Source organism: Marmota marmota, unplaced genomic scaffold (genome assembly GCF_001458135.2).
Source record: "Marmota marmota marmota unplaced genomic scaffold, marMar, whole genome shotgun sequence".
NCBI lineage: Eukaryota > Metazoa > Chordata > Mammalia > Rodentia > Sciuridae > Marmota > Marmota marmota.
In genome coordinates, this window is record NW_026000142.1 from 26739493 (window position 1) to 26765949 (window position 26457).

The 26457-nt window shown below is 36.0% G+C and overlaps 2 protein-coding genes across 9 annotated transcripts in view; one reads left to right on the forward strand and one right to left on the reverse strand.

Moving 5' to 3' along the window:
• Positions 1-1159: 1159 nt before the first annotated feature.
• On the reverse strand, positions 1160-12354 carry Psmc2 (proteasome 26S subunit, ATPase 2). Its single transcript, XM_015488378.2, has 5 exons — positions 12193-12354; positions 6908-6945; positions 6175-6256; positions 5375-5474; positions 1160-1295 (listed from the first exon to the last, which is right to left on the reverse strand). Exons 1-5 carry the CDS (start codon positions 12260-12262, stop codon positions 1160-1162), a joined length of 426 nt encoding a protein of 141 aa, XP_015343864.1. The 5' UTR covers positions 12263-12354.
• Positions 12355-12364: 10 nt separating this feature from the next.
• The window catches only part of Dnajc2 (DnaJ heat shock protein family (Hsp40) member C2), a 30945-nt gene continuing 16852 nt past the window's right edge, over positions 12365-26457 (forward strand). The window contains exons 1-4 of one of the 8 annotated variants that reach the window (XM_048786180.1): positions 15467-15568; positions 20055-20130; positions 20952-21001; positions 24697-24981. Coding sequence is in view for 5 of the 8 variants with exons in the window: in XM_015488379.2 (XP_015343865.1) it covers positions 13893-13956; positions 15378-15568; positions 20055-20130 (331 nt within the window). In the remaining 3 variants the exon portion in view is untranslated. Of the gene's footprint in view, positions 12456-13656; positions 13957-15377; positions 15569-20054; positions 20131-20951; positions 21002-24696; positions 24994-26457 lie in introns of those variants that run through there. The other 7 variants (XM_048786176.1, XM_048786174.1, XM_015488379.2 and 4 more) reach the window with 7 other exon arrangements.

Sequence of the window (26457 nt, forward strand, 5' to 3'; positions counted from 1 at the left end):
GAAGTAGTGGGGTTTCAACCACTTCTCTCAATTTCTCAATCTGTTCCTTACAACCACCAACATCACTGTAAGTGACATCAGGTTTTTCCTCTACCTAAGAGAGCAATAACATTGCTTCATAAATAATTACTGACTTTTGATTAACTAGTCCAGTACAGTAGACTCAATATCATAAAAGAAAAATCAGACTTATAAACAAGAATTTTAATAAAAATGGAGTACATTGCCCAGTGTCCTAGAATTATTTGCTCTATATATACATTTTTACTGATACTGATTTTTAAAAAATTTTTAGTTATAGGTGGACACAATATCTTTATGACATTAATAAGTAAGACAAACAAGTAAAATAAAGGTTGATAAGGACTATCTCGTCTGAAAAGTTATTTTTAAATTTTTGGCAATTTTTTGATACATGCCCATATACTTAAATTTTGGGAATAATGAATGCAATTGTATTAGAAGCCATGCCAACCAATTGTTTTCCCTCCCAGAGTTTCTTACCTGCATCATGGTAACTGTTGGGTCAATCTTAGGAGGCAGTGGAATGTGGATTTGATACTTATTTCTGTCCACACTAAGGAGGTAAAAAACATACTCAGTAACACATTCTTTAAGCTTTCTAAGGGCCTTTATGTTTAGTCTTTAATCCTCAAACCATACTTTAAGCAAGCAAGAGAAACACAGTTATGCAAAGAGAAACATTAAAAGTTAGGACACTAAAACACCAGCCTGACATGGCAAACAACCTACACAAGTGCAATGAAACCCTAGACCCAAAGGGGAAGGGAAAATTTTACAAAATTTACTGAGTGGATTATTATGTATTCTGTAGACATTACCTCAAACCTCTTTAAGCAAGTACCTCCTCTACTTATACCATGTTACCTACCTTAAATGGACCAGTAAATTCAACTGTAAAAACTATGTACTTGCTTTATGACATTTGAAATCACACAAAAAAAGCAAAAGTTAAGAGTGGAAAGCAGGGAAGATGATAGGAAGTTAGGGAGTAGATGGATGGAAAAGAAAGGCTGTTCAACTGTACTATATTATTATTAATACATGGCACTGTATTCATTCATTCATATCAAAGCCAAGGTATGAATGTGACCTGATGTCTTTAATAAAAGAAGCGTATTTATTGTAAATAGAAATCTTACCCAACTCTCATCCCTTCTTCAATGTCAGTAGGTGCCACCTGATCGCTGAGGTCTACCACGAACTTGGCAAACTGCTTCACATTGATAATGTATTTTGGGTCCTCTGAATCAGCATTAATTATCTTTGTACACCTAACACAGCAAAAGGCTTGATTAGAGTATGAAATCTAAACCACTAATAATGAATTCAAGTAACTAGATTATCAGGACATGTAGGACACTAATGAGCAAGTATAAAGTTGAACTGAACTGTAGAAACTGGGCCACTGTTAAAGATTCCATTCTATGCTCAGCCCCAAGGATCCACTCAATTTTAGCCAGGCAACCAAATTTTCAAATGATCATACCCCTGGAAAATTAAATCCAAACATTTTATTAGGAAGTTCTCAAATTTCTTGATTTTTTTTCCTATTTATTATTAGGGATACCCCTTTGTATCTTGATTTCCTTCTTATTTTTCCTAAAAGAAGACAGTCATATTATCTCATGTCAAATTCAATAGTAAATGTGTTTTCATTTTTTCATGAGTTTTTTCTTTAAATACATTTTTACTGCTACTGATTCTTAAAAAATTTTTAGTTATAGGTGGACACAATATCTTTATTTTATTTTTATGTGGTGCTGAGGATCGAACCCAGTGCCTCACGCACTGAGAAAACAGCTATCTTAGTCAGAAAAAAGTTAAGCTAGCATCCTACCTCACATCATATTAAAAAAACTAAAACAGGACTGGGATTGTGGCTCAGCGGTAGAGCGCTCGCCTGGCATGTGTGAGGCCCTGGATTCGATCCTCAGCATCATGTAAAAATAAAGAAAGAAAAAATAAATAAATAAATAAAAAGAAAGAAAGAAAGATATGTGTCCAGTTATAACTAAAAAATAAATATTAAAAAAACGAAAACAACAAAGACCTCCAAGGACCTGTGGTTGAACACAAAAATTCAATGCAAGCATCCATTTTTTTCCCTCTTTAAACATAATGCCACTAGAACCAGAAAGGAATTTTTAAAAGGGAATAAACAGGTCTGGGGGTTTGGCTCAGCGGTAAGGCACTTGCCTAGCATGTGCAAGGCACTGGGTTCCATCCTCGGCAGCACATAAAAATAAACAAATAAAATAAAGGTACTGTGTCCAACTACAACTTAAAAAAAAAAAAAAGAAAGAAAAAAAAAGGGAAATAAACATATTAAAGAGACCATACACAACTAAATTTTGGAAAGTAGAAAACAGATGTACATGTGGTAAATGAGAGAAGAATCAAGAAAAATTGAATCCTAAAGGAAAATGAAGAAGGCAGACATCTTCCTTGATTAGGTCAAATTCAGCAAAGGCTCAGAGACCAGATAGGATGTAGGTGAAGGCAGAAGATGTGGCCTGTACTTCCCTTGAATAGACAAAAGATTACCTCTACTCTCTAGAGTAGAAATCAGCCAATTACTTGTGGGCCAAATCCTGCTTGTTTTTAAACATGAATATCTACAATTAGTTTGATTTCTCTCTGATTATATCAATTTAAGTGGGGTAGGGAGGGAGAGCATGGGAGGAAGATTATTTCTAGATAGGGAAAAGGGGTGGGAGGGAAAGGGAAGGGGAAGGGGAATAGCAAGGATGGTGGAAGGTGATAGTCATCATTAGATAACTGATGTCTGCCTTCTTCATTTTCCTTTAGGATTCAATTTTTCTTGATTCTTCTCTCATTTACCACATGTGCATCATTTTTTAGTTGTAGTTGGACACATCAAAACACATGTATGAAGATTTGAATTTGGTGTCAACATAACTTATATACAGAGATATGATAAATTGTGGTATATATGTGTATTAAGAATTGTAATGCAAAAAAAAAGAGTACATATATGTATAATGGCATAATTTGGCATGAACATACTTTTATAGAGTTATGAAAAACTATGCTGTAAATGGGTAATATTGAGTGTAATGCATTCCACCATTGTCATGTATGTAAAAATAAAAATAAATAAATAAATAAGTCAAAGATATTTACCATTTGGCCCTTTATGAAAAGTTTGTTAAACGCTGTTCTGTAGAAAGTAAAATGGGGTAGCAAGGAATGCCAGAGGAAGGCTTGGGTAAATTTATTGAAAATGAGAAGTTAGGGGTGGGCAATAAAGCAGGTCAGAAAGTGCTAGGAAATACTCAAGGAAGATGAAGCTGAGAAAACACCTGATGGATCTATGCATCTGAAGAACAATTTAGACGGAAAAAAAAAAAAAAAAACTCAAAAGTTAGTAAAGTATATAGAAAACCAGGCAAACGGGAAACAAATTGATTCTAACAGGGATAACAAAAAGTGGTATAAGAAAGGAAAAAGTAATCATAGTTTACCACTTGGCTCCTTGTGAATAGAGTTTACTTGGATATAATTATATAAACATTGAAAACTTACCTAATCAAAATTACAAAATAGTAATTATATTGGGAGGATATGGGGATAGGAAGGGTACACCTTTAGGATGAAGGGGGAGGAAACAAACCCCAAACCCAAACAAAATCCTCATCTTCCATGGTAGGAAGCCAAGACCTAATACCTAAACTTAAAAAAGAAAAAATTGACATGTAGAATCTAGAATACACAAAGAGTAAATGTGCTCATTAGAACCTGAAGGTAGAAAACAAAATAATCAGCTGAAAAAAGTGAAAATGAACATCTCTAGAAATTGGAAAATACAGCTATACATAACTATTAAGTTTTTAAAATGATGATAAAACAAAAATCAATGAGTAAACGAAAAGATGGAGAAAGAGATACAAGGAGGGTAGAAGAAGGAAAAAAACCAACTTTTAGCTGTATTAAAGAAATAAGAATCAAAATAAAATTTTAAAACATTAGAGAATATGTATGTAGCCTTGGATTGGAGTGGGCTTTCCTAAGCAATATCAACATCCAAGAGGGATAATGAAAGTACTGATTTATTTTACCTTCTAAAAATTTAAAACATTCATACAGCAATATACCAAAAAGTTAAGTGACACACTTTGAAAAATGTAACATATTTAAGATTAATATGTACAATATATGAATGTTTCTAAAATCTAATAAGAACCCAATAGAGCAAAACATGTCAAAGAAATACAGATGTTTAATAAGAAGTACTAGTAATCAGTGCAATACAAATTAAAATGAAAAATTTCTATAAAACTGGCAAAAATCTATCAGGCAAACAGGCATTTGACTGAAACCTTCTTAGTAAGTAAAGAGTATAAACCTGTTAAACCACTTGACTTCACAGATTTTCAAAACTGTAAATGACTCTGACCCCATAAATCACTTCTAGTAAACTAACCTATAGAAATGTATGCATGTGGGCTGGGGATGTGGCTCAAGTGGTAACGCGCTCATCTGGCATGCACGGGGCGCTGGGTTTGATCCTCAGTACCACATAAAAATAAAATAAAGATGTTGTGTCCACCGAAAAAAAAAAAAAAACCTAAAAAATAAATATTAAAAAATTCTCTCTCTCTTAAAAAAAAAAGAAAAAAGAAAAAAAAGAAATGTATGCATGTACACAGAGAAATGTTTAATTAGGGCACTATGTATAACAAAATTACAAATTGCTTGCTTGTATCAACAGATTATTTCTTTTTTCCCTTTTTAAAAAAATTAAAGAAGTAAATGTTAAAGATATGTAACGCCTATGTTAAAGATAATGAAAGATTTCCAAACCAGTGTAGTTATGTCTTAAACCTTCCACTTGTTTCTCTACATGCTGATACACACATAAAGATATGCAGAGGAATAGGAAGACCAAACTCTTTTCAGTAGTTACATTTAAGGAAGAGGCAATCAGAGAGCAAAGATGAGAAGGGAGGTTTTAATAATAAGCTCTGCATATTTCTGTATCATTTTAATCTTTTACTTATGACGTTACGTCTTTTTGAATAATTGCATAAAATTTTACCTCCAGATACTTTTGTAGAAAGTTTTTATTTATACAGAATTTGAAATAAAAATTCCCTATAAACTATTGCATTATCCCTAAGTCTAAAAAGTGCTTGAAAATACAGGCTGGAGTTGTGGCTCAGAGGTAGAGCACTCACCTAGAATGCATGAGGCACTAGGATCGATCCTAAGTACCACATAAAAAATAAATTTTAAAAAAAGGTATTATGTCCAACTACAACCAAAAAATTAATATTTTAAAAAAGAAAATACTAGATAACAATAAATTTCCACAGAAAATTGTGTATACCTTGCAACCTGTAAAGGCTGTTCACTCTGGAGAGTTTGCTTGTCTGCAGCCAAGTCCCAGAGTGCTGGTGGGGCCAGGCCAGTGTCAGATTCTTTAATACCTACAGAGAGAAAAACAACAAAATTTACCAAAATGTAATACATTTTCCTAACATAAGCTTTCTCAATCTTAGCACTATTGGCATGTTATGGGGACTATCCTATATGTTGTATGATGTTCAGCATCATGCTTGGCCTCTAGCCACTAGATGTTACTAATATTGCCTTCCCCCAAGTCAGAAGAATCAAGACGGTTTCCAGACATTGTCAAAGGCCTGGGGGGCAAAATCGCCCAACTTGAAAATATCACTGCCCTAAAGTAATTATCAAACCAAAAAATTTAATGAAATACTTGACATCTTTCATGTAGGTCAAAAAATGTAAAACTTCACTGCTAAAGTTCCCAAAAAGAAAAGTTTCCACTACCAGGCAATACTCTGCTTACTCCAGCAATACTATGTGAAATAATGTTTTTATTCAAAATTTTATTTGCTGCATTTGTTGGAGTTTACTAAATAAGGCCTTCATCAACAGAAACATCACTTGCTTAGAGGATGATGATGTTTTTTAATACATAAGCATTAAGCCTTGTAAAAAAGCAGTGAAAGAGACTGTTAAGTAAGATCTAATTTCTTAATAGAGGAAGAATAATAATTTCTTTTAAAATTTATAATTTATGAAAGATTAAAATTTGCATTTAAACTCTTACTATAATTAACACATTACATTTAAAGAGAGGAAATGGGATTAAAAAATACATACCAGTGAGCTCATTAATTTTCTTAAGCAGTTGTTGAATGTCATCCTCAACCTGCTTGATCTGCCTGGAGTAAGTACTCTGACCCTGGGTGATGAAGATCAGATATCAACAATTTACTAAACAACAGATAAAATTTTTTAACAATTACAATCTTATTAGTATTTATTGTCCCAAAGCCCATGAAGTGAAACACAGAGTGTGTACCATTTTCAGAAGTATTCCTAAGTCAATTACTTTTCCCCAGACCATTGGCCATTATGCAAGATAACAAATAAAAATAAATCCGTTTCTATGCATTTAAACTTTCCATTTCAAGGGCCGGGGATATAGCTCAGCAGTAGAGTGCTTGCCTAAACAGGCATGAAGCCCTGGGTTCAACTCCCAGCACCATAAAATAAACAAACAAATACATAATAATAATAAAAAAACCTCTCTATCATTCATATCTCAGTTACATACATAATAAGTATAGTAAATATTTCTGTAAATTATTTCAAATATCTTCCCATGTAGTACCACACTTTAATTATGAAAAGTATAAAAAGTATGTATAAGCAGCTTAGATTGCTGAATGAGCTGATCTAGTCTAGACAGGCTTAGGTCATTAATTTTTCAGTGAAGATTACTGTGAACTACCTGACATTCTCCTCTAATTAGTATGGAAGAACAAAACCAAAACTTTTTTTTTATTTTAACATAAAACATTTACGTTTTCTAGACATTTTAAGGACTTACGTAAGTTTTCAGCAAGGCAATGTCCCCCTCATCCAGAGCTAAAAGAAAAATGACAATAAATGAAATTCAAACAACTTTTCTGTTCAATTCAAATTGTTTTGAGTGCCAAAACTTGAGTAAAATTACAATGATATAAATACAACCATCAAATAGTTCCTGGATTTAAGAAATGACCTAATTATTGGGAAAATGAATAAGTAATTCATAATAAGTAGATGAATACATAGTATACATGATTAACATTTATGTACTTTATATAATATGTACCAAAACAACCATTAAGGATCTTTTTTCCCCATTAAGGATCTTGGTTGAATAAATTACACTATGTTATTACAATGAAATACAATGTAGTCATTAAAAATTATAACAGTACAGTAGAAAGCTAAAAGAAGTACCATTTTAAGTAAAACAAGCAGGTTTTAAAAAAATATAAGACGTGCATATAATTTTTTATATAAAAATTCTTTAAAACACATATGAAGATTAGCCCTAACTGGTGTTCATCTAAATGTTAACAGTGGTTATCTGAAATTTCAGGTGATTTATAGTAAATCCTCTTTAAATGGCAATTCTGCATTAGTGAATGTGTGTAGTCACTAAAATTATGTGTAAATCCCCCAATGTGCATTTGCAATCATTTGTGATCATGCACAGAATGCTCTCCTGTTTCAGCTCTCATACAGAAGACCACAGGATGGAGAAGGCGGGGCAACGCAATACAGTTCAAGAAACTTAGCCACCAGTTGGATGGGTTTGAATCCCAACTCTGGAATCTGCTAATGGGAACAGCATTAGGCAAGTCAATACTTTTGAACTTGTTTTCTCTTTTTTGTAAAATAAAAACAACAATCTAACAGGATGAGTCACTTTTAGTATCTAAGATTATACTCCATGTGAAATATGTGTGTATTTCCCCTAGGAGCAATGGTTCAGTATTTCCTAGTTCCTATTTCCTAGAATTTATAAAACAAACCTACTATGAGTAACAAAAGTCAACTCTATATATTTCAAGAAAAAAACGTTTTTGAGCCTACAAGGACAAGCTATTTTCACAGGGCAGGATCCCACCTTCCCCAATAAGTATGAGTAAAAGTCAGAAAAACATGCAGGTTACTGCCAACTAGACCAATTTAACTGAAACATAGTATGGTTAGTGAGTAATTAAGTAGTTGGATGTTTGGGGCCCTGGTGAGGTAGTCCAAGAATGCTAGAGTGAATTAAGACAGGACATGGCACATCTTGACACATAGGAACTGTACCTTAGGAAGAATTAGCTAATGTATGGAGAACAAACTGGAGTATGTGAGGCCATTTGGAGGTCACAAGAGCCTGACATATGATGGTGGCAATGAAAAGAAAAATAAAGAGCTAGATAAAAAGTCCTTGGAGGAGAAATCTGCAGCACATGGCAACTAAATGCCAGGAGCTAAGGAAGAGAAGAATCAAAATGATGCCCAGGCTTTACACTGCATATCCCAGAGAAGGTGGTAACTTTTAAGAGAAATCATAAGAAAAACTGGATAGTAAAGGGTCTTGGATTAAAAAACCAATGAAAATAGAGGGGAAAATCCAGTTCTGTTTCAATTTTCTTAAGTTGTTGTATTACTCTACCTCTCAGAAGAGTTACCATGGCATCTGAAAGCTCTGTTTACAAGGTTAACCCTTGAATGGTATCTGAAAACATGAATTTTTGAGAGTGTTCCCACCATTTCCAGAACTGACAATGAGTAGTAGTTCACTGTCTAAACCCTTTGTACAAACACAACTGCATTTCTTCGAAGAGTGTGAAATTTGGTATGTGGTAGGCAGACAGTGTCTACATGATCAGTCCCCAATAAAAAAACTGGCAATGACTATCTAACAAATTTCCCTAGTTGGTAATATTTTACACGCTGTCACAATTGTTACTGTGAAAATTAGGAGCACCTGTGTGAATCCACAAGCATAACGAACCTTTGAAATTTATCCCTGAACTTCACCCGTGTCTCATTTTCCTTTTGTCTTTGCTGATTTTGTTTTGTATCCTTCTGCTATAATAAATCAGAGTAATAAGGAAAATAGTATGCTAAGTCCTATGAGTCCACCTAATGATCATTACTGAATCTGAGGACACAATCTTGGGAACTCTGTAACACCAGTGTATCCCAAAGCAGCAACCTGGAAGGCAGACAGTAATCTGGCTCTATAATTCAGATACCAGTGTATGAAGTAAAAAAGATTAGGGAATTACATTTGAGAGGCAGCAGTGCAAGATGAGAATGAAATCACCAGTAACAAAAATGCAGAGAAACCATGTGAGGACAGGGAGGATAAACAGAAAGATTCAATAAGAGAAACCAAAGGAGGCCCAAGTGTAACAATGTCAAAAACATCAAGATTAGGACTGAAAAAATAGTAAAGGGTCTTGGATTAAAAAACCAATGATCAATTAGATTTACAAACACAGCAACCAAACTTCAGGAGGTTTAAAACTTAATAAGAGCTAGGTGCTGTGACACAAGCATGTAATCCCAGCAACTTGGGAGGCTAAGGTAGGAGGATCACAAGTTCAAGGCTAGCCTGAAAACTCAGTGAGACCCTGTCTAAAATAAAAAAAAGAGCTGTGAATGTAGTTCAGTGGTTGAGCATCCCTGGTTTCAATTCCCAGAACCACCAAAAAAAAAAAAGAAAGAAAGAAAAAAGGAGCAGTAGTGAAGAAATGGACTAGTGAGCATAATAGTAATAATAGCTGCCATTTATTGAAAAGTTCACTGACTACAGATAAATAAATGCCATAGATATAACATTTAATCCTATATAAACTTGTAAAGTGAATACAATTGTTTCCATATTATACATTAGAAAAACTGAATGTGACTCGTCCACTAAGTAAGAAGCAAAGTCAAGATTCAAATCTTCCTAACTCTCATGTCCACCCTTTCAGCCACTTTCAGGTAAAAAAAGAAAATGGGTTGTAGCTTGAAAGGATAGATAGAAGAATAGAAAGATCTTTACAAGGGCTGGGGTTACAGTTCAATGATAGTGTTCAATCCCCAGCACTGCGAACATGGGCAAACACACACACACAAAACAACAACAAAAACACTAATCTTCCCAATTGTGTGTGGTTTTAAGATAAAATTGATATTAGTATATTCACAGGAACAAAAGGAAAGCCCATAAGAAAACAAACAAAAGAGGTAGTAATTGATGAAACAAAGTTCTAGAGGAGGAAGGGAAAGGGTCAGGAACAGATATGGGAAGGTTAAGACTTGACAGAAAATAACATCACATTTTGAGGCAGGACCAAAACAAAAAATGGATGATAATAGAAAAGTTAACAGTGCATTTTCAATCTTCTCAGCAGAGAGAAAAAAAAATCATCAGCCAGGAAGACCGGAACTAACTGAAGACTTGAGAAATGTGTAAAAGATTTGAAACAACCACAAAGTGAAAGGGCATTAGCAATACTTCTCAGTTGAGACCTGAAGGATTAAGTTGGAAGTAAATTCATCAATGAGATTTTTGTGACTTGTTTGAACAATGTTGGCAGCCTATGAGCAGAGAAAAGACAAGAAACACTGAGACTTTCAGAATTAAACAGAGAAAAAAAAATGCAATGAGCAAAAATTGGGTATACTAAGTTACCACAAAAAAATAGGAACAGTCTGAGCAGGGAAGAATAAGATACCAGATTGAAACAGATCAAAAGTGAGGTCAGGTTAAGGTTCAGTGATAATGAAGACTGAAGAGCAAAAGGTTGTGATGGAAAGAGAAATGTGAAGTTTAATAGAAATTAAGTAGCTTCTGTTAATAATAAAGTCTAACAGTATCAACTCCTTAGGTGGTTAAAGTGCAATGGTAACAGAAATTGCCAGAATTGAGGTGATCAGTGATCATCAACACAACCACTGAAAATACTCAAAATGATGCCACAGAATAGCAGGCCAGAACATCAAGGGGTTTGAGAATGAAACAACCTGGGGCTAGGCCTAAAAATGTCATGTATTTGCTAGATAACCTTGTAAAAACATTAAAATCTTAGTATTAGTTTCATCACCTGAAAAACAGAGATAACACCATTTTACCTTCAGTGTTTCTGTAAAGATCAAATAAGATACCGATTAAGAAACACCTGAATTTCAATATACATATTAGTTGTAACTATGTCCAAATTTGTTAATTTTACAAAACAATATAGAGAATCACATAGATCACTATGCATATCAAATAGCGAATTTCTGTGATTAGGTTTTCTCACAGGTACTTAGTACCTCTGAAATGTTCAGTCTTACAAGACTTTCAAGGAGACTAGAGTAGAATGAGGACAGAAAATGCTTTTTCTTTGGGAGGAGGGTGTAAATGGTGAAAAGGGGGTTCTAGTAAAAGTTGAAGTTACAAAAGGGAAGAGTAAGAGAAAAACATTTCAAAACACCATAACATTTTTAAAATAGCTCAAAAGAAACAAATGGCAACGCCACTTCTAGAATTTACACTACAACTTCACGTGGAAGTTATATGAACAAGGTGCTTTATAATGGTGACCAGGGAAATCTAAACGTCATCAATGCCTTATTAAATATATTATCATACACCCATACGATGGAATACTATATAGATGCAGAAAGACAAACAGCATTACAATGAAATTATTTCTAAAAATATATTTTTAAAAAGCAAGATGTTGAAGCCTGCAGAGCATGCTGTATTTATGTAAAAAAAATAGAAAATACAAAAGTAGAATTGTTTGTATAGAAAACGTCTAGAAGGCTACGTAAAATGTCAACATTAGCTGCTTCCATGGAGAAGCTGGTGGCTGGGGCCAAGGATGGGAGACTTCAAAATGCCTCTTTCCTAACTCTCGAATTTTGAAACTTGTGAATGCATTATCTAGTCAAATAAGTTGTTATTTTAAAGACAATGTTGTCTCAGGATTCTGGCTACACTGTTATAGTACCAAATTGTCACACTTTGGGGGCCGTTGGCGGAGGTTCGATAAGAGGATGAGGTAACCAAACACCGCCAGGCGAGGGAATTTCTGCAGGCCTGTAAGGCCCTGCAGAGTGCGTAACATCTTCAATTCCCGTGAGATGGAAATTAATTAAAAATTCGACCAGCAACAGATGAATTCACCACTTGAAGCGGGAGGAGGACGAGAGAGAAGGCAGGCCCGGGATTGCCGCCCCGGACTAAATTACTGGGTCAGAAAGGAACAGAACACCGAGCCAGGGCGAGAATCTAGCTCCTCTCCAGTGCCAAGGCTGGTCCCACCCAGCTCCGAGATCATGCCTGTCTCAACTGACCTCGGATGGGCTTGTCGTCCTTCTCATCCTCTTTGGTTTTCCGCTGATCTGCACCGAGGTAATCCGGCATTTTTAGGATGCGAGTGCCTCCCTTACTTTCTCAGTGATTACACAGCATCTTCCTCGCTTCCGGTGGTGCTTTCCCTTTCCCTTCCCCACCGGAAGTAGAACCGGCTCCTGGTGCCGGTTTGCTCTGCACCTGAGAGATGACGAGAGACTTGTAAGGAAACACGTTCTAGCCCCGGTCGTGGCCGGAGAAAAGCGTACTTGTTAGAAGGAAACGATGGTCTATTCTGGCCCCTCACCGTCTCTAGTCTCGTAAGATCCCGTAGCAGTAAATTCCAGGACCAACCCTGGCTCAGTCGATGAGTTTAAATCCTGAGTTAGTGTGGCCGATTTGTGTAATGTGTTTAATCTCTGAATTTTAATTTCTTCCTTACCTCACAGGATTAGGAAGACGCCAGATCAAACAGTGTTTGCAAAATGCCTGGCACAAGTGATGGATAGATCTATAAACTAGAACGAAGAATATTTTTCTCATAGAGTATTAATATCCAAACTATACAAAGAATTCCTCCAGCTCAATCATAGAACAACTTTATTTTTAAGATGGGCAAAGAAAAAGAAAGGCAGGCAGGGAGGCAAAGAACTTGAGTCTACATTTCTCTTAAGGTATATAAAGGACAGACTACATGAAAAGGTGTTCAACATAGCTGCTAAGGACAGGCAAATCAAAACCACCTCAAACCCATTAGAATGGTTACTATAAATTTTTTTTAAAAGTAAGTTTGGCAACGATGGGGGTGGGGGGTGGAGAATGAAATTACGTATACCCGATGGGACTGTAGAATGGTGTGATAGCTTTGGAAAAGTTTGGGGGGGGGGGTTGCACGTTTTGAATTTTTTTTTTTTAACCTCAGTCATAGAAGGACGCTTATAGTAGAAATACAATTGACTTTTAATATACATCAAATAAACAAAACCCAGAACCCTGTCATTGGAAATATCTTGAAATAAAAATTCATTCTGTTAGGACAGGATAAAAATAATGCTGGCCTTGAAATAGAATCTAACGCTAGAGGGTGTTTTTTTTCTCCAAATGATTATTAAAAGAGATAATGCTGGTAAACGAATAATAGCATGACAAATTGCATCACAGGTATACGTACATAAGTGTATGTATTTGTACAAGTAGAGCTACTGGTAAAAAATAAAAATAAATCAGTGGTTAGGTTCAGGCTAATACATAAAGAAGGATCTTGAAAATTACAATCTAGAAGTAGCTGTTTTTACTGTGTGTGTGTGTGTGTGAGAGAGAGAGAGAGAGAGAGAGAGAGAGAAACATGCAAATAACTTTTAAAAGTTATTTTCTACGGCTTGTAAAAATAATCCTTTCTACATGGGTACTAATAAGTCTAGGAACCGTTCTTTCGTGCGCCTTGGTCTCCAGCCGGATCTGAGTGGGTAGAGGAACTAGGTTGAAGCACACGTTGGCGCGGATGGGTGGGGGTGGGATTGGCGTCCACACCGCGAAAGACCCATCCCGGAAGTGCTTGCTGCTTGTGTCCACGCGCCGGTTCCTGAGCGTCGTAGAGCCTAGGCGCCAGGCTCGGACGGGGAGGTAGAGCTGGAGGGAACGCAGAGGGCCTTCCGCCGGGGACGTGAGCCGCTGCGCCCGCAGGGCTAGCCCTAGCGCCATCATGCTGCTCCTGCCGAGCGCCGCGGACGGCCAGGGCACCGCCATCACCCACGCTCTGACCTCTGGTACGTGCCCACCAACTCCGGGTCCGTCGCGCTTCAGCCGCCCCTACCTCAGTTTTCCCTCTCGCAATCTTGTAATTTCTTTACCCTTGACCCCGGCGTTTAGCTCCCGGTTCTGTGGGGCAGTCACAAGTGCCCTTTTGCTCCCTGCTTTAAAGTAATCCTGCTCTAGATTGGAAGACTGAGCGGCTTGGGGGCATCTTTCTGCCCCTAAGGTTGTTTTCTTTTCTTGGGGCTGCTGACTCATGGATCCTTCTGAACACTTCGGGACCGAACTCTCCAGTACCCCAGAAAGATACCCATAAGCATCTCCTTGCTTTCGGCGAAGAGACTACCAGCTGCAAACACCCCACGTGTCTGGGATTGTACAAAGCCTTAACACTTTTTTCCTCCTGTACGTTTGCTCCGGCTTTGTAGTTTAAACGTCAGAACTCAGACACTGCTCTAAAGTATTAAAAGACCCCTCCTTGGGCTGCTGGAAAGGTTGGCGGAGATAGACTTTAAAGGCAGTCATAACAAGTGAAACTTGTTCTGCTGCTGTAGATTCTGATTTATAGCTTAGGAAAGTTGTGGAAGTCTCGGGTTTCAAATTCCCATTGCCACTTTCATTGGTGCTTGTTAAATGTGGTTTTGAGTCTTTTTATCCCCCTTCCCTGACCCAAATTGATATTTTTCAGTTACCAATATACAGATATACAGTGCTTTTCTTACAGCAGTGTAGTTTGCAGAGTTCTTTTATGCGTTCTCAATGTTTCTAGGAACTAAATGACCTACGTATTGTTCCCATTTTATAGTTGAAGACCTCTCTGAATCATTTCAAGATACACTGTCAAACCTAGACTAAAGCTCATAGCTTCTGAGTTTAGATCCCAAGGTTATCTAACAGCACAGCAGCATTAGTAAGTCCCCATCAGCTGCTTGTAAAATTATCTTTAGGAACAATCTTGCTAGTGAATCCTTAAAATTATTAGGAGCTATTTTAATTCAAGATTTTAATAATTGAGATAGTTTGAGTTGATTTTTTTTTTTTTTGGAGGTTAATTCCTAGTGACAGTTTATCATTATGTATTGCTTCATTTCCATTATTGGTATAAAAGTAAAGCAATTTGCAACATTTCTTCCTGTTCCCTACCAGTCTTTTATCCACAGAAAAGTATTGGTTTATTATGGACATTATTGAATGGTTTTATATTTTTTTTAGTTATCTGGACAAGTTTGATGGAATACTCTGTAGATACTAGAAATGATAATTTCTTGCTACCCCTCATGTAAATAGGATGACTGCAATTATTTTTATAGTTGGTGATTTAAAAATTATATTCTAATGGCATCACTGTTTTAATCTTCCTAAGAAAATATATTGCCCTGAAACAGACTTGTTTCATGTAATACATTGAAGCCTCTCTTACCAATTTCAATCACAGCCTCTGCACTCTGTCAAGTTGAACCTGTGGGAAGATGGTTTGAAGCTTTTGTTAAGAGGAGAACCAGAAATGCTTCTGCCTCTTTTCAGGAACTGGAGGATAAGAAAGAGTTATCAGAGGAATCAGAAGATGAGGAATTGCAGCTGGAAGAGTTTCCCATGCTGAAAACACTTGATCCAAAAGACTGGAAGGTATTTAATCAAATCTTTTTCTCAGTCAGTGCATATTGACATAGGCAATATTCCCATGATTTTCCATCCATGTTTTTAAGTGGTACAAAATAAGCATAATTGAGCCCTTTTTGATTGTTAAGCCCAGAATTGGGATAGCACTAGCCATAGTAGAAATCCAGAAAGGTTTCACAGGAAAGATTATTTTTAAGCTGTCTTCAAAGGATGAGTGGCAGTTAGTGAATCAAAGAAAACTAGATAGGTATAGATACAAAGGAGAAAGAACATGTTCCACTGTAGAGGATTAAAAATGAGTAGAGTGGGATACATAGGGATGGTTGTGAGGAATTAGGCCTAAAATGTACTCTAGACCAAACTCTGTTGTATCCTTTTTATGATATGCTGAAGAAGGAGTTAAAATTTTATTTTCAGGACAGTAGGACGTCATCAAGTTTCTAAGCTAATTGAAGAAAAATGATTTTCCTAGTAGAACAGAAAAGTGCTTGAAAGTGGGGACAGACCTAGAGGGAGGAATGAATAATTTACTGAGATAGGGCTGGTGCAGTAATCCAAGCCTGTGAATAAGGTGATGAACTAAAATTGTGGCTGGATTTCGAACAAGAAGAAACAGATTTTATTTATTTATTTTGAAGACATAATTGCCAGGCCTTGGTGACCTTACTTGTATGGTACAAGAGAAGGAGAGGTATTCAGAAAGTTTTCAGCATTCTGACTTAAGTGACCTGCTGGAGTCAGTAACCAACACTAAGCTGTAGGATGAGGAATTTTGTAGAGAATGTTACCTGTATCCAAATTTAGCTTTGTCAAAAATTGAGGTTCTAGGGGCTGGGATGTAGCTCAGTGGCAAAGTGTCTGCATTGCATTTGCAAGGCCCTGGGTTCAACCCCCGGTTCCAAAAAAAAAAAAGGAGGTTCTAGCCAGGCATGGTGGAACCACTTGTAATCCCAGCAATGCAGCAGGCTGAGGCAGGAGGATTATAAGTCCAAAGCCAGCTTCTGCACCTTAGCAAGACCCTGTTTCAGAATTTTAAAAGCTGGGGATGTAAAGCTCATTGGTAAAGGATCCCTGAATTCAATCCAGTACTTCCGGGGGGAGGGGGGGGAAGCTCTAATAACCACATTGATATAGATGGTCTGTGACCCCAAAGAGATACTAGAGCCAAAGACATTTGAACTCATTGGCACAGGGTGGTAGTTGAGGCTGTGAGAAATTGAATGACATCAGTTGTGGAGAAGAATATAGACAAACAGGTATTATATGTGTATGTTGTGGAATTAGAGTGCCTGAATTCGAGTCTGTTTCCATCACTCTGTGCACTGAGACCTTGGGAAATTTATTGGACATCTCAATGTCTCATTTTCCTTGTTAAAACAGTTAAGATTATTAACAGCTTCAAGGTTGTAATGGGGATTAATGAAATGATACATATAAGGCATTTAGCGCTTGGCACATGATAAATGCTAAACAAATTGTGGACAATAAGGTTCCTGTGTCTTAGGTTGTTTTGAGGATTAAATGGGGTAAAGCATGTGAATAAAACCCTCAAGAGAAAAGCAAGTAAGCACTCAGAAACTGTTAGCTGACTCTCCTGTCATCAATTTCAAAAGAAAAGGACTGAACATTGAAGAACATGGTTATTTGAAGGGGTAGGAAGAAAAGGAACAGCAAAGGATACTAAGGAGGATTGAAAAAAAATAGGGAAATAAAAGAAATGTATTAGTTCAACAAAGATTTGTTGAATTTTAGGCACTATACTCTTCTAGAAACTAAGGGAGGAAGAAGTCTCAAGAAGGAAAAAGCATTCATCAGTGTCAACTGCTTCAGAGAGGGGTCGCTCACAGAACATGAAATGATGAAAGGTCATTGAATTTGAGAAAACAAGTATACATGGCTTCATTGAAAGCTATTCTGGTAAAAGGACTGAAAACAAATTTCTTGGTGGGTTGAGGAGTGATCAGGGAATGATGATGTAGAGATGTAGGTATGAAATACTGTCATAGCTGGATTGTAAAGAAAGAGAAGATAGTAACTTGGGGTGAAGGCAAGGTCAGGAGAAGATAAAATAGGGGAATGTCGAAGTTAAAAAAAAGTCTTAGGTATAGAAATGACATCAGAAGTAAATGACATCAGAACATAGTAATGGTTGATTCAGTGTTCAATTCGTTATTTTTATTCATCAAGTATGAATCAAGCCTCTGCTGCTTGTCAAACACTATTATAGGTACCAAGGATATTATGCCATACAAGACAGCATTGTTGCTTCCACATAGTTTATGTTCCATTGAGCAGACAAAAAATAATGCAGAACATGTGTCCAGTAAGCTCCAGGCAAAGAATTAGAATAGGGTGATATGAATAAACTGTCTAGGTGACTAACTTAGATTGAGTAGATGGGAAAGGACTATGAGTTGACATTTAAGACAAAACATGAATGATTTGCAAAGATGTAAGAGAATAGTATTGCATGTAGAGAGTTTATGCAAAGGCAGAAAGAAGAAACTGAAAGAAGGCAACTTGCTGTGACAGAGGGAAGGGCAAGGAGTAGTGGTCAGTGGAAAGCCATTAGAGCATTTTAAGGCCTGGTCATTTTCAGGAACTTTGGAGGAAACAACAACCAAGTCGAAATGCAGGTCTCATTTAAGCTGAAACCTAAAGGATAAGAATAGGGTAGGTACAAGGAGAATATGCCAGGCAGGGAGAAAAACTTAGGAGGCCTTGAAGTGAGAAAAGGCTCAGCATTTTCAGTGAACTAGAACACCAATAGAGGGTCATAGGCCAGGAGGTTAGAGAGAGGGAGTTGCTCTATACCTCTGGCCATCAGAAGGGAGGTCTGTACTAGAGTTAGTTGGGGGTCTTCAGCATGTACCGAGTGTTAGGTATTATATCATCACGTTGGATAAAATCCCCCAGAGGCCTTGTTTGCACATTTTATACAACGTGAGAGATAAACCCCAAAACTGATCTTTGAAAGTCTTCAGGAAGCCAGTAAAGGTGACTAAAAATGTCTGCTGGAAGGTGGAGGGGAATGTGGAGAATGGATTCACATTAACTCTTAAAAGAGACAATGTTTCAAGGACAGCCAATGGAAGTTGAAGTCAAGTGAGAGTGAAAATACCTATGCAAACAAATCTCAGCACCTGTGGTGAGAATGGTCAAAGCAGACTAGATTGAAGTTGAAAAATGAATGCAAGAGGATAAGAATGTGGTGTGAACAGCTTTCTCAAGAAGCTTAACTGACAAGCAGAACTTTGGGGAAGGATGGCCTCAGAAGGGTTTTTAAGGATGAGAGACAATGGCATCTTATGTATTGATGAAAATAATCCACTTGAAATTTAGAAGAAGGTGAAAGATGCTAACCTGAGAAGCTTAGGATGGATTTCAAAACAAAGGAAGCTGAAATAATTCATCATGACAGGAAAGGCTTTCTCAATTGTGAAAGTAGGGAAGGAGAACATGTCCAAGTGCAAGGAGGTTGGTAGATTCTGACATTTAAGTAGGATGATACTAATTTTTAATGGTTTTTTTTCAGGTATAATTGATATACAAAAAAACCCTATTATACATCTAATTTAGTTTGGGATAGCTTCGCTTTTTAGTTAAGCAGCAGTCACGACTGTCAGCTTGGGGATGGAGAAAGGTGTGTGAAGTATGAGGGAAGGTGTGTGAAGTATGAGGGAAGGACAGAATGTTTGAAATAGCTAGGAAGTAGAAGAGTGAACTGATTTCCAGACATAATAAAGGATCTATCCATGTGATGTTCGTATCTTGAATTTGAAGGAAAACTAGTCAGTCCTATTTGACTTTTTTCTCCAATGTTGTGTGCCCTCAACTCCTCTTCCTCTTCACCTGATAGCTATCTTCATTCTCCAAGACGGAATGCACAATTTGAGTTCTGTAAGGAGCCCTCATTCTAGTTGCTACCTCAGCTTATAAATTCACTAGATGTTAACCAAAGGAGAAATGAAAACAGGTACTTCCTATCCACAGACACCTTTTCCCTTAGTTTGATTTTTACTCAGCCTACCTTCTTTACTCCACATGGTTCCTCATTTTGTGCTGTCATTGTCCACTGACCCAACCAGAGGAGCTACTGTAATGCTCCCTTTGGTTCTGAAATATTCCTAGATGTACCTTGATTTCAGAGGGCTACAGGGTATTAATAGACGTTGAGAGAGAAAAGTGTACTTTCAAGTAATTTTAGAAAATGCTAGGTGTTACGGGCCTCTTTGTGTTTGTTTTCCTTTTTGTAATTGGAGGACTTTTTGGAGCCCTTATTAGGCTTATGTGCGTACAAATTATCAAGAAGGCTATACAGTAATTCACATTTCTGAAACTTACATGACCAGAGATCCTATTTTATTCAGAACTTCTCACTGGACTCCTGCCATGAAAGTTTCTCTGTGGGAAATATTGTTTTAGGGTACCATAATATAAGGGATAGGATATATCACTCCGTTTCAAACTTGACTCTCTTGTGTCTTATCAGAACCAAGATCATTATGCAGTGCTTGGACTTGGCCATGTAAGATACAAAGCTACACAGAGACAGATCAAAGCAGCTCGTAAGTACTTAGTTATTTTGAAGTAATTATATATTTGTTATAGGAAATGTTATTTTGAAAAAATATGTAGGGTCATAATCTGTTGCCATAACTCTACATTTAACAATATGTGTAGTAATTGTCATAGCAGTATAAAATGTAAGACCAAGGTCTCCTTTGCCTTCATAACCAGAAAAAAATTAATGATGTATGGACTTTCTCATTAGGGATAAAAAATCAGTTTGGGTGTGTGCATGTGTGTGTGTGTGTGTGTGTGTGTGAGAGAGAGAGAGAGAGAGAGAGACAGAGAGAGTGANGAGAGAGAGACAGAGTGTGTGTGTGTGTGTGTGTGTGTGTGTGTGTGTGTGTGTGAGAGAGAGAGAGAGAGAGAGAGACAGAGAGAGTGAGTGGGAGGGAGGGAGGGAAGGAGAGACAGAAAGAAGTGTGGGGGGCAGGCAGCATAAAGAATACTCCAATAGCAAGCTATTAAAAATATTTTACCTCTCTTTGGAAGTATGGGCAGCTGTATTTAGTGGGGGCCCTGCTTTGTTTCTTTGGTTTTTCAATATTATTTAGTGATTTTAGGTCATACCTTTGTCAATATCACCCTTTCCTCTGCCCAAGAGTCCAGTGCTTTGTTATTATTTTACTTCACAAGATTAAATATCGGGGGAGGAAAATGTTGGGAACTGAGACTTCATATACCTTAGAAAGACACCATCCTTTAATGTGCCTAAATGTCCTGTTCTTTTCATTTCTGTGGACATAATTCCTTAAACACCTTGATTAGTGAAGTTTAATGAAAAAGGTGAAGGTGATTAGTTTTCTGTGTTTTATCTTAGGAGAATGTTCTGCCCTCCACTGTAGAGAATGGATATTGAGGTCAGAGGAGGTAAGATTGTGGCCATTTGGAAAAGGAATAGGGAGTCAAGTCCAGCCAAGAAGAGAAAGTACTGTGCTTGGATGAACATGGCTAAACAAGAACTTACGTTGAAAAATGCTGGTTGAGACTTAGTTTAGTAGATAAACTTAATTTTCCCCATTAATGCTTTTATTTAGGAAAATCACAATATTTTTTAGTAGTGAAGGGATTTATCAGATTATTTTATACTTATTACTGGATTTCTTAAAAGGCTGGCATGATTTTAGACAGAACATATGTTAGTGTATACAAATAGTTATTGCAATATACATAAATGCCAGGAATTACCATGGGAAAGTATTTGCAGAGTCTTACTATAAAAATAGCATGTAAGTACTGCATATGTCATGATGCACACAAATTTGTAAAAAGAAATAGAAGTTATTTTTGAACTATGAAAATATTTGCCATTTTAAAATGAAGGAATTCTTTTGTCTTTCTCTAAAGGATAAAAAATGAGCAAAAATTATAAAGAAATATTCATTTTATTTTTGTTAAGGCCACACTTTTTCTTGACAAAGTAGAAATTAATTTTTGAGTATTCTGTAGTGGAAGTCTTACAACACCTGTGCAGATTGTTAACCATAAGAAAGGAACTGTAATTTATTCCACACCACCCTGGTTGAATATCAGTATTTATTCAGAAGGAGAGTGTCATTTTCCCTACCTCTATAAGCTATATAGTTCAAACTAAACAGTTTAAATAGTTCTGTTAACTAGAGAAGTATAAAATAGACCATTGCTACTTACTGCTTTCTGAAAGTCTAGTCAAAAAGTGAAAATGCAGTTAGTGTTTGCAAATCCATGATTATTATAGTATAAGCATAATACGATCTTTTGCGTTCTTAGATCATATTACAAACACACGGTAGTATTTAAATTGCGTATAGCTGGGCATGGTGGTGCATGCCTGTAACATGCCTGTAATCCCAGTGGCTCAGAAGGATCACAAGTTCAAAGCCAGCCTCAGCACTTAGTGAGGCCCTAAGCAACTGAGCAAGACTGTGTCTCTAAATAAAATATAAAAACATGGGTGGGGATGAGGCTCAGTGGTATTGGTTCAATGCCCAGTACAAAATAAATTATGTAATTTTGTTCTTGAGGTACACATTGGCAAATGGTGTGTAGGTTTTATAATATTTTTAAAACATGATGTTGAGCAAGAGAAGCCAGATACAATAGCATATTACAGGTTTCATTTGTTTGAATAATCAGATAATTTGGATATTCCAGATTTATTTGTGATATTTTAAACTAAAAACTTTCAAGCTTTTTAAAAATAAAAATATATTTAAATGCTTTTTAAAAAATATTTATTTTTAGTTTTTGGTGGACACAACATCTTTATTTTATTTTTATGTGGTGCTGAGGGTCGAACCCAGTGCCCCACGCATGCCAGGCGAGCGCGCTACCACTTGAGCCACATCCCCAGCCCTAAATGCTTTTTTTAATAGTACCAATGTGATCATACAATAAAAGCCCCTTTACTGGTGTAGCCTCAGAATACCTGAGAAACTTGTTTTTCATGGGGGAGGGAAGGGAAAAGAAAACCTGAAATTACTTATTTATTTTTCCCTTCCTTACTGCAGTATTGGGGATTGAACCCATGAGTGCTCTATCACTGAGTTACATCCCCCAGCTCTTTTTATTTTTTATATTGAAACAGGGTCTTGCAAGTCTCCTGTCTCAGCCTCCCTAGTCACTGAGATTATAGGCAATGTGCCTGACTGAAATTTCAGTAAATGTATAACAGCTGTTCCCAGATTACTTTTGTTTGTTTGTTTGTTTTTTTTTCAAGTTGGCCAGTCTTTTGGCTCTCTTTACATTATTTTCTTAAATTGGGTAATATCTTCAGTCCCTCCTAGGGACAGTTTTGTAAGTAGGAATGTAGAAGCCTCTAATACACATGGGTGACTAAAGATGATCAGGCAGAAAAATCAGTGTTGGAAAAAATAGTGCAGCCTAAAAAGAGACAAACTTGATCCTTTTTACAAAAAAAAAAAAAGTAAGCTATCTTTCAGACTTTATCCTGAGGTTTAAAAGAAAACCCAAGAAGTGTCTGTTGTCAATGAAATACGAAGATGCTGTATTACAGTGAGGTCAGCATTGCAGAGGGAGATTAGGGAGAAATAAGTAGAGGCTGCATGAAAACTAAAAACATGAGAGCAGAATATAAAATTACAAAAAATTGCTGATGTATAATTAGAAAATACAGTAAAGCCAGGGACAACTTTAAAGAATGTTCCCAAGATTCAGATGAAAAGAATAACGAAATGCAAGATGTCCCTAAAGAAGAAATAAGAAACAACTACAAATTAGAAAGCTTAACCTGATTTTTAAAAACATGTATGGCTTGAGATTCAGAATATATAGACAAATGACTTAGGTTTCACTAATCATTACACACTTCAGAGTCAAAGGAGAACAACAGGCTGTGCTGCAGGAATCCATTTGCTGGCAAGGGGGGAAGAGCACTGCATAGTGAAACTTAAGGCTTTCACTGGCTACATGACAGGGGTCATAGCTTGTGCTCAGTATCAGCAGTTGTGGGGCACAGTGATTGTGCCCATCAATGGTGGGATAAACATGTTTCTGAACTTTCTAGTAAAAATTGAGTCATGAGCTTCCAAACATGATAATTTGGTTATCATGAAAGTTCTGTGAACTGGGCTGGGATTGTGGCTCAGCAGTAGAGCTCTCACCTTGCATGTGAGAGTCCCTGAATTCCATCCTCAGCACCACATAAAAATAAATAAAATAAAGGTATTGTGTCCAACTACAACTAAAAAATAAATATTTAAAAGAAAAAGTTCTGTGAACTACCTAATAACATTTAATAAATTTCTGTTCTGCTTGAACCAGCTAGAATTTTAAAATGCCTGTTTTCCAGTGCTAGTAGAGAAATGACTACCTAACTAGAAGGAAGATCTTGGACTTCAGGAAAACAAATGTATATGTCACACTTCTGAACCCTTGTAAAAATGAGTAAAAAATTTCCACACAAATGTTCATAGCAGCCTTATTCAAAATGTTCATAAATAGGAAACCACCCTAATGTTCACCAACAGGAAAATGGATAAGCAAACTGCTCTTAGAACATAGAATCCTACTCAGCGATAAAAAATAACATTACCAGTATACTCAAGAGTTTCAAAACATGGTGTTGAGCAGGAGAAGACAGACACAATAGCATACTATAGGTTTCATTTATATGAAGTTCAAGAACATATAAAAGTAATCTGTGGTGATATAAATCAAAAAGTGGTTGCCTTAGTTGGTAGGGGATGGGAGTCACCTGGAAAGGGGTACAAGGGAACTCTGGGTAATGGAAATGATGTACATTTCTTTTGGTTGTAACTGTAGTTGCATGTGTATATACAGTTGTTAACTCATTAAATTGAATACTTAATATCTGAACATTTTGCTCTTAAAATGTATTTTTTAAAATTTTATCTTAACCGGATGAATAAGATGCAAAACAAACCAGAGAAACAATCACTGGGAAATTTTAAAATATTTGGGGGCCTAGAAAAATTAAAATTGTATTTATGAATGCAAAAGTAAGATTAAGACTGTTGCCTGTCAAAACTTAAAGGAACGGCAACTAGAATTGTACCATAGCAAGTTCATTGCCTTAACCTATTATGTTACTTTCTTTAAAACAGGGGAAAAAATAAAGTAGACTTTCAATTCATTGTTTAAGAGAACAACACTAAGGAAGATGGAGGAAGGAAATAGAAGAGATAAAACAATATTCCAAAATGGGTTTTATAAAGAAGAAAAAAACAAATCAAATAGTGAAATATACAAAGGATGAAAACCATTATAGAAGATACTTTTAATTGAAACTACTCTTATATGCAGTGAATTTGAAAATTTCAGTAAAAACTGAAGAAGAAATTTTTAAAGTTACCAAAGAATTATCTTCTAAAAACCATTTTTAGGCCCAGGTAATTTTTCAGGTGAATATTTCATATGTTAAAGGAATTGAAAATGCTCATGCTGAACATAAACTGTTTTGGAACAGTTCATTTTGTTCTTCCTTTTATTTTTATTTTTTTCTTTTTTCCTGTGCCAGGGGTTGAACCCAGGGCCTCACTTGTACTAAGCATGTGCTTTGCCTGTGAGCTACACCCCTAGCATGGAACAATTCATTTTGTGAAATTAATGCAGCCTAAGTATGAAAACTTAGCAAAGAGAGCTCAAAAGAAACTATGAATAAATCATATTTGTAACACCAAAAAATAAATAAGTTAAAATGTAGCAAACCTATATTTTTTGGCAGTTACCATCAAATATATTAGATAGCTGTAGTCATTTTCAGGACAATCCTGGGGCAATAATGAGTAATCAAAACAAGCCCTTATAAAATTTGCTGTGATAAAGGAAACATTACAAATCAGTGGAAAAGGGAAGTATTATTGATTATATTAGGATTTTAAGAAATGACAAAATTTTAATACCTCTTTGACTATTGAATTCCAGAAAAGATTTAAGGGATTCATTGTTTTTAAATCTAAGCATAGGCAACATTTGTGATACTAGAAGAATTATAAATACTGGAAAAAGCTATAGAGGAAATGATAAGTAATTGTATAAATAAAAATGAATTTTAAAAAACGAACAACACCATTTGGGGAAAACATTAGCAACAGATATTGAATGTAAAGAGTTGCAGCATGCACATAGGCTGAGGATTCATAGGCTGCTTGGATCAGAGCCTGACTTGGCCAGAACTTTGTGCAGGTTGCAAAGATTGTGGTTGCTTAACTTCTCTGTGTCTCATTTTTCTCATCTGTGAAATGAAGAAACAAATAATGCTTTTCTCATAGTTATTGAGATAAATACGCCTGGCTCACAAATGCTCAATAGCTAATATCTTATTGTAAAGTGACACAAACTAAGGATAAAAACAGATAACCCTTCTATCTATAGATAGATGAAAGGTACGAACAAAAAATTTTGAGCACCAGTGATAATTTTATATCAGTGATATTTTATATCTCTAGTGATAAATTTTTTAGACCCTGTGCTAGTTAAGATTATGGTGAAAAGGATGTACACATAAAAAAATGAAATAGTTTAATTTTTGGAATGCACCTTGTTCCTACATTTTTATTCACTAAATTTATCTTCAGAAAAAGAGTCCTAAATGTGGAAAAAATAGTAATATTCAAGATGATTCAGATTAGAAACAATTCCAATTTCCATCAGTAGAGAAGTGCTTACGTTATGACAATTCTATTTGAAATGCAGTCCTAAACAGTCACTAAAAGGGAAGTTTGAAGAGTTGACAAGAAAAATGGAAAAAGGCAAATTATATAATATTAACTTAAAACAAAAACAATATAACTTTATACATACAGTATGATCACACCTAATTTTTTCTTTTCTCTTTTTTTTTTTTTTTTTTTTTTTTTTTTTTT

Coding starts and splice junctions, on each gene's coding strand:
- Psmc2 (XM_015488378.2), bottom strand. CDS start 12,262: ATGCCGGATTACCTCGGTGCAGATCAGCGGAAAACCAAAGAGGATGAG. Junction 6,946..12,192: donor GGACGACAAGCCCATCCGAG/GTCAGTTGAGAC, acceptor TTTTTCTTTTAG/CTCTGGATGAGGGGGACATT. Junction 5,475..6,174: donor GAAAATTAATGAGCTCACTG/GTATGTATTTTT, acceptor TTCTCTCTGTAG/GTATTAAAGAATCTGACACT.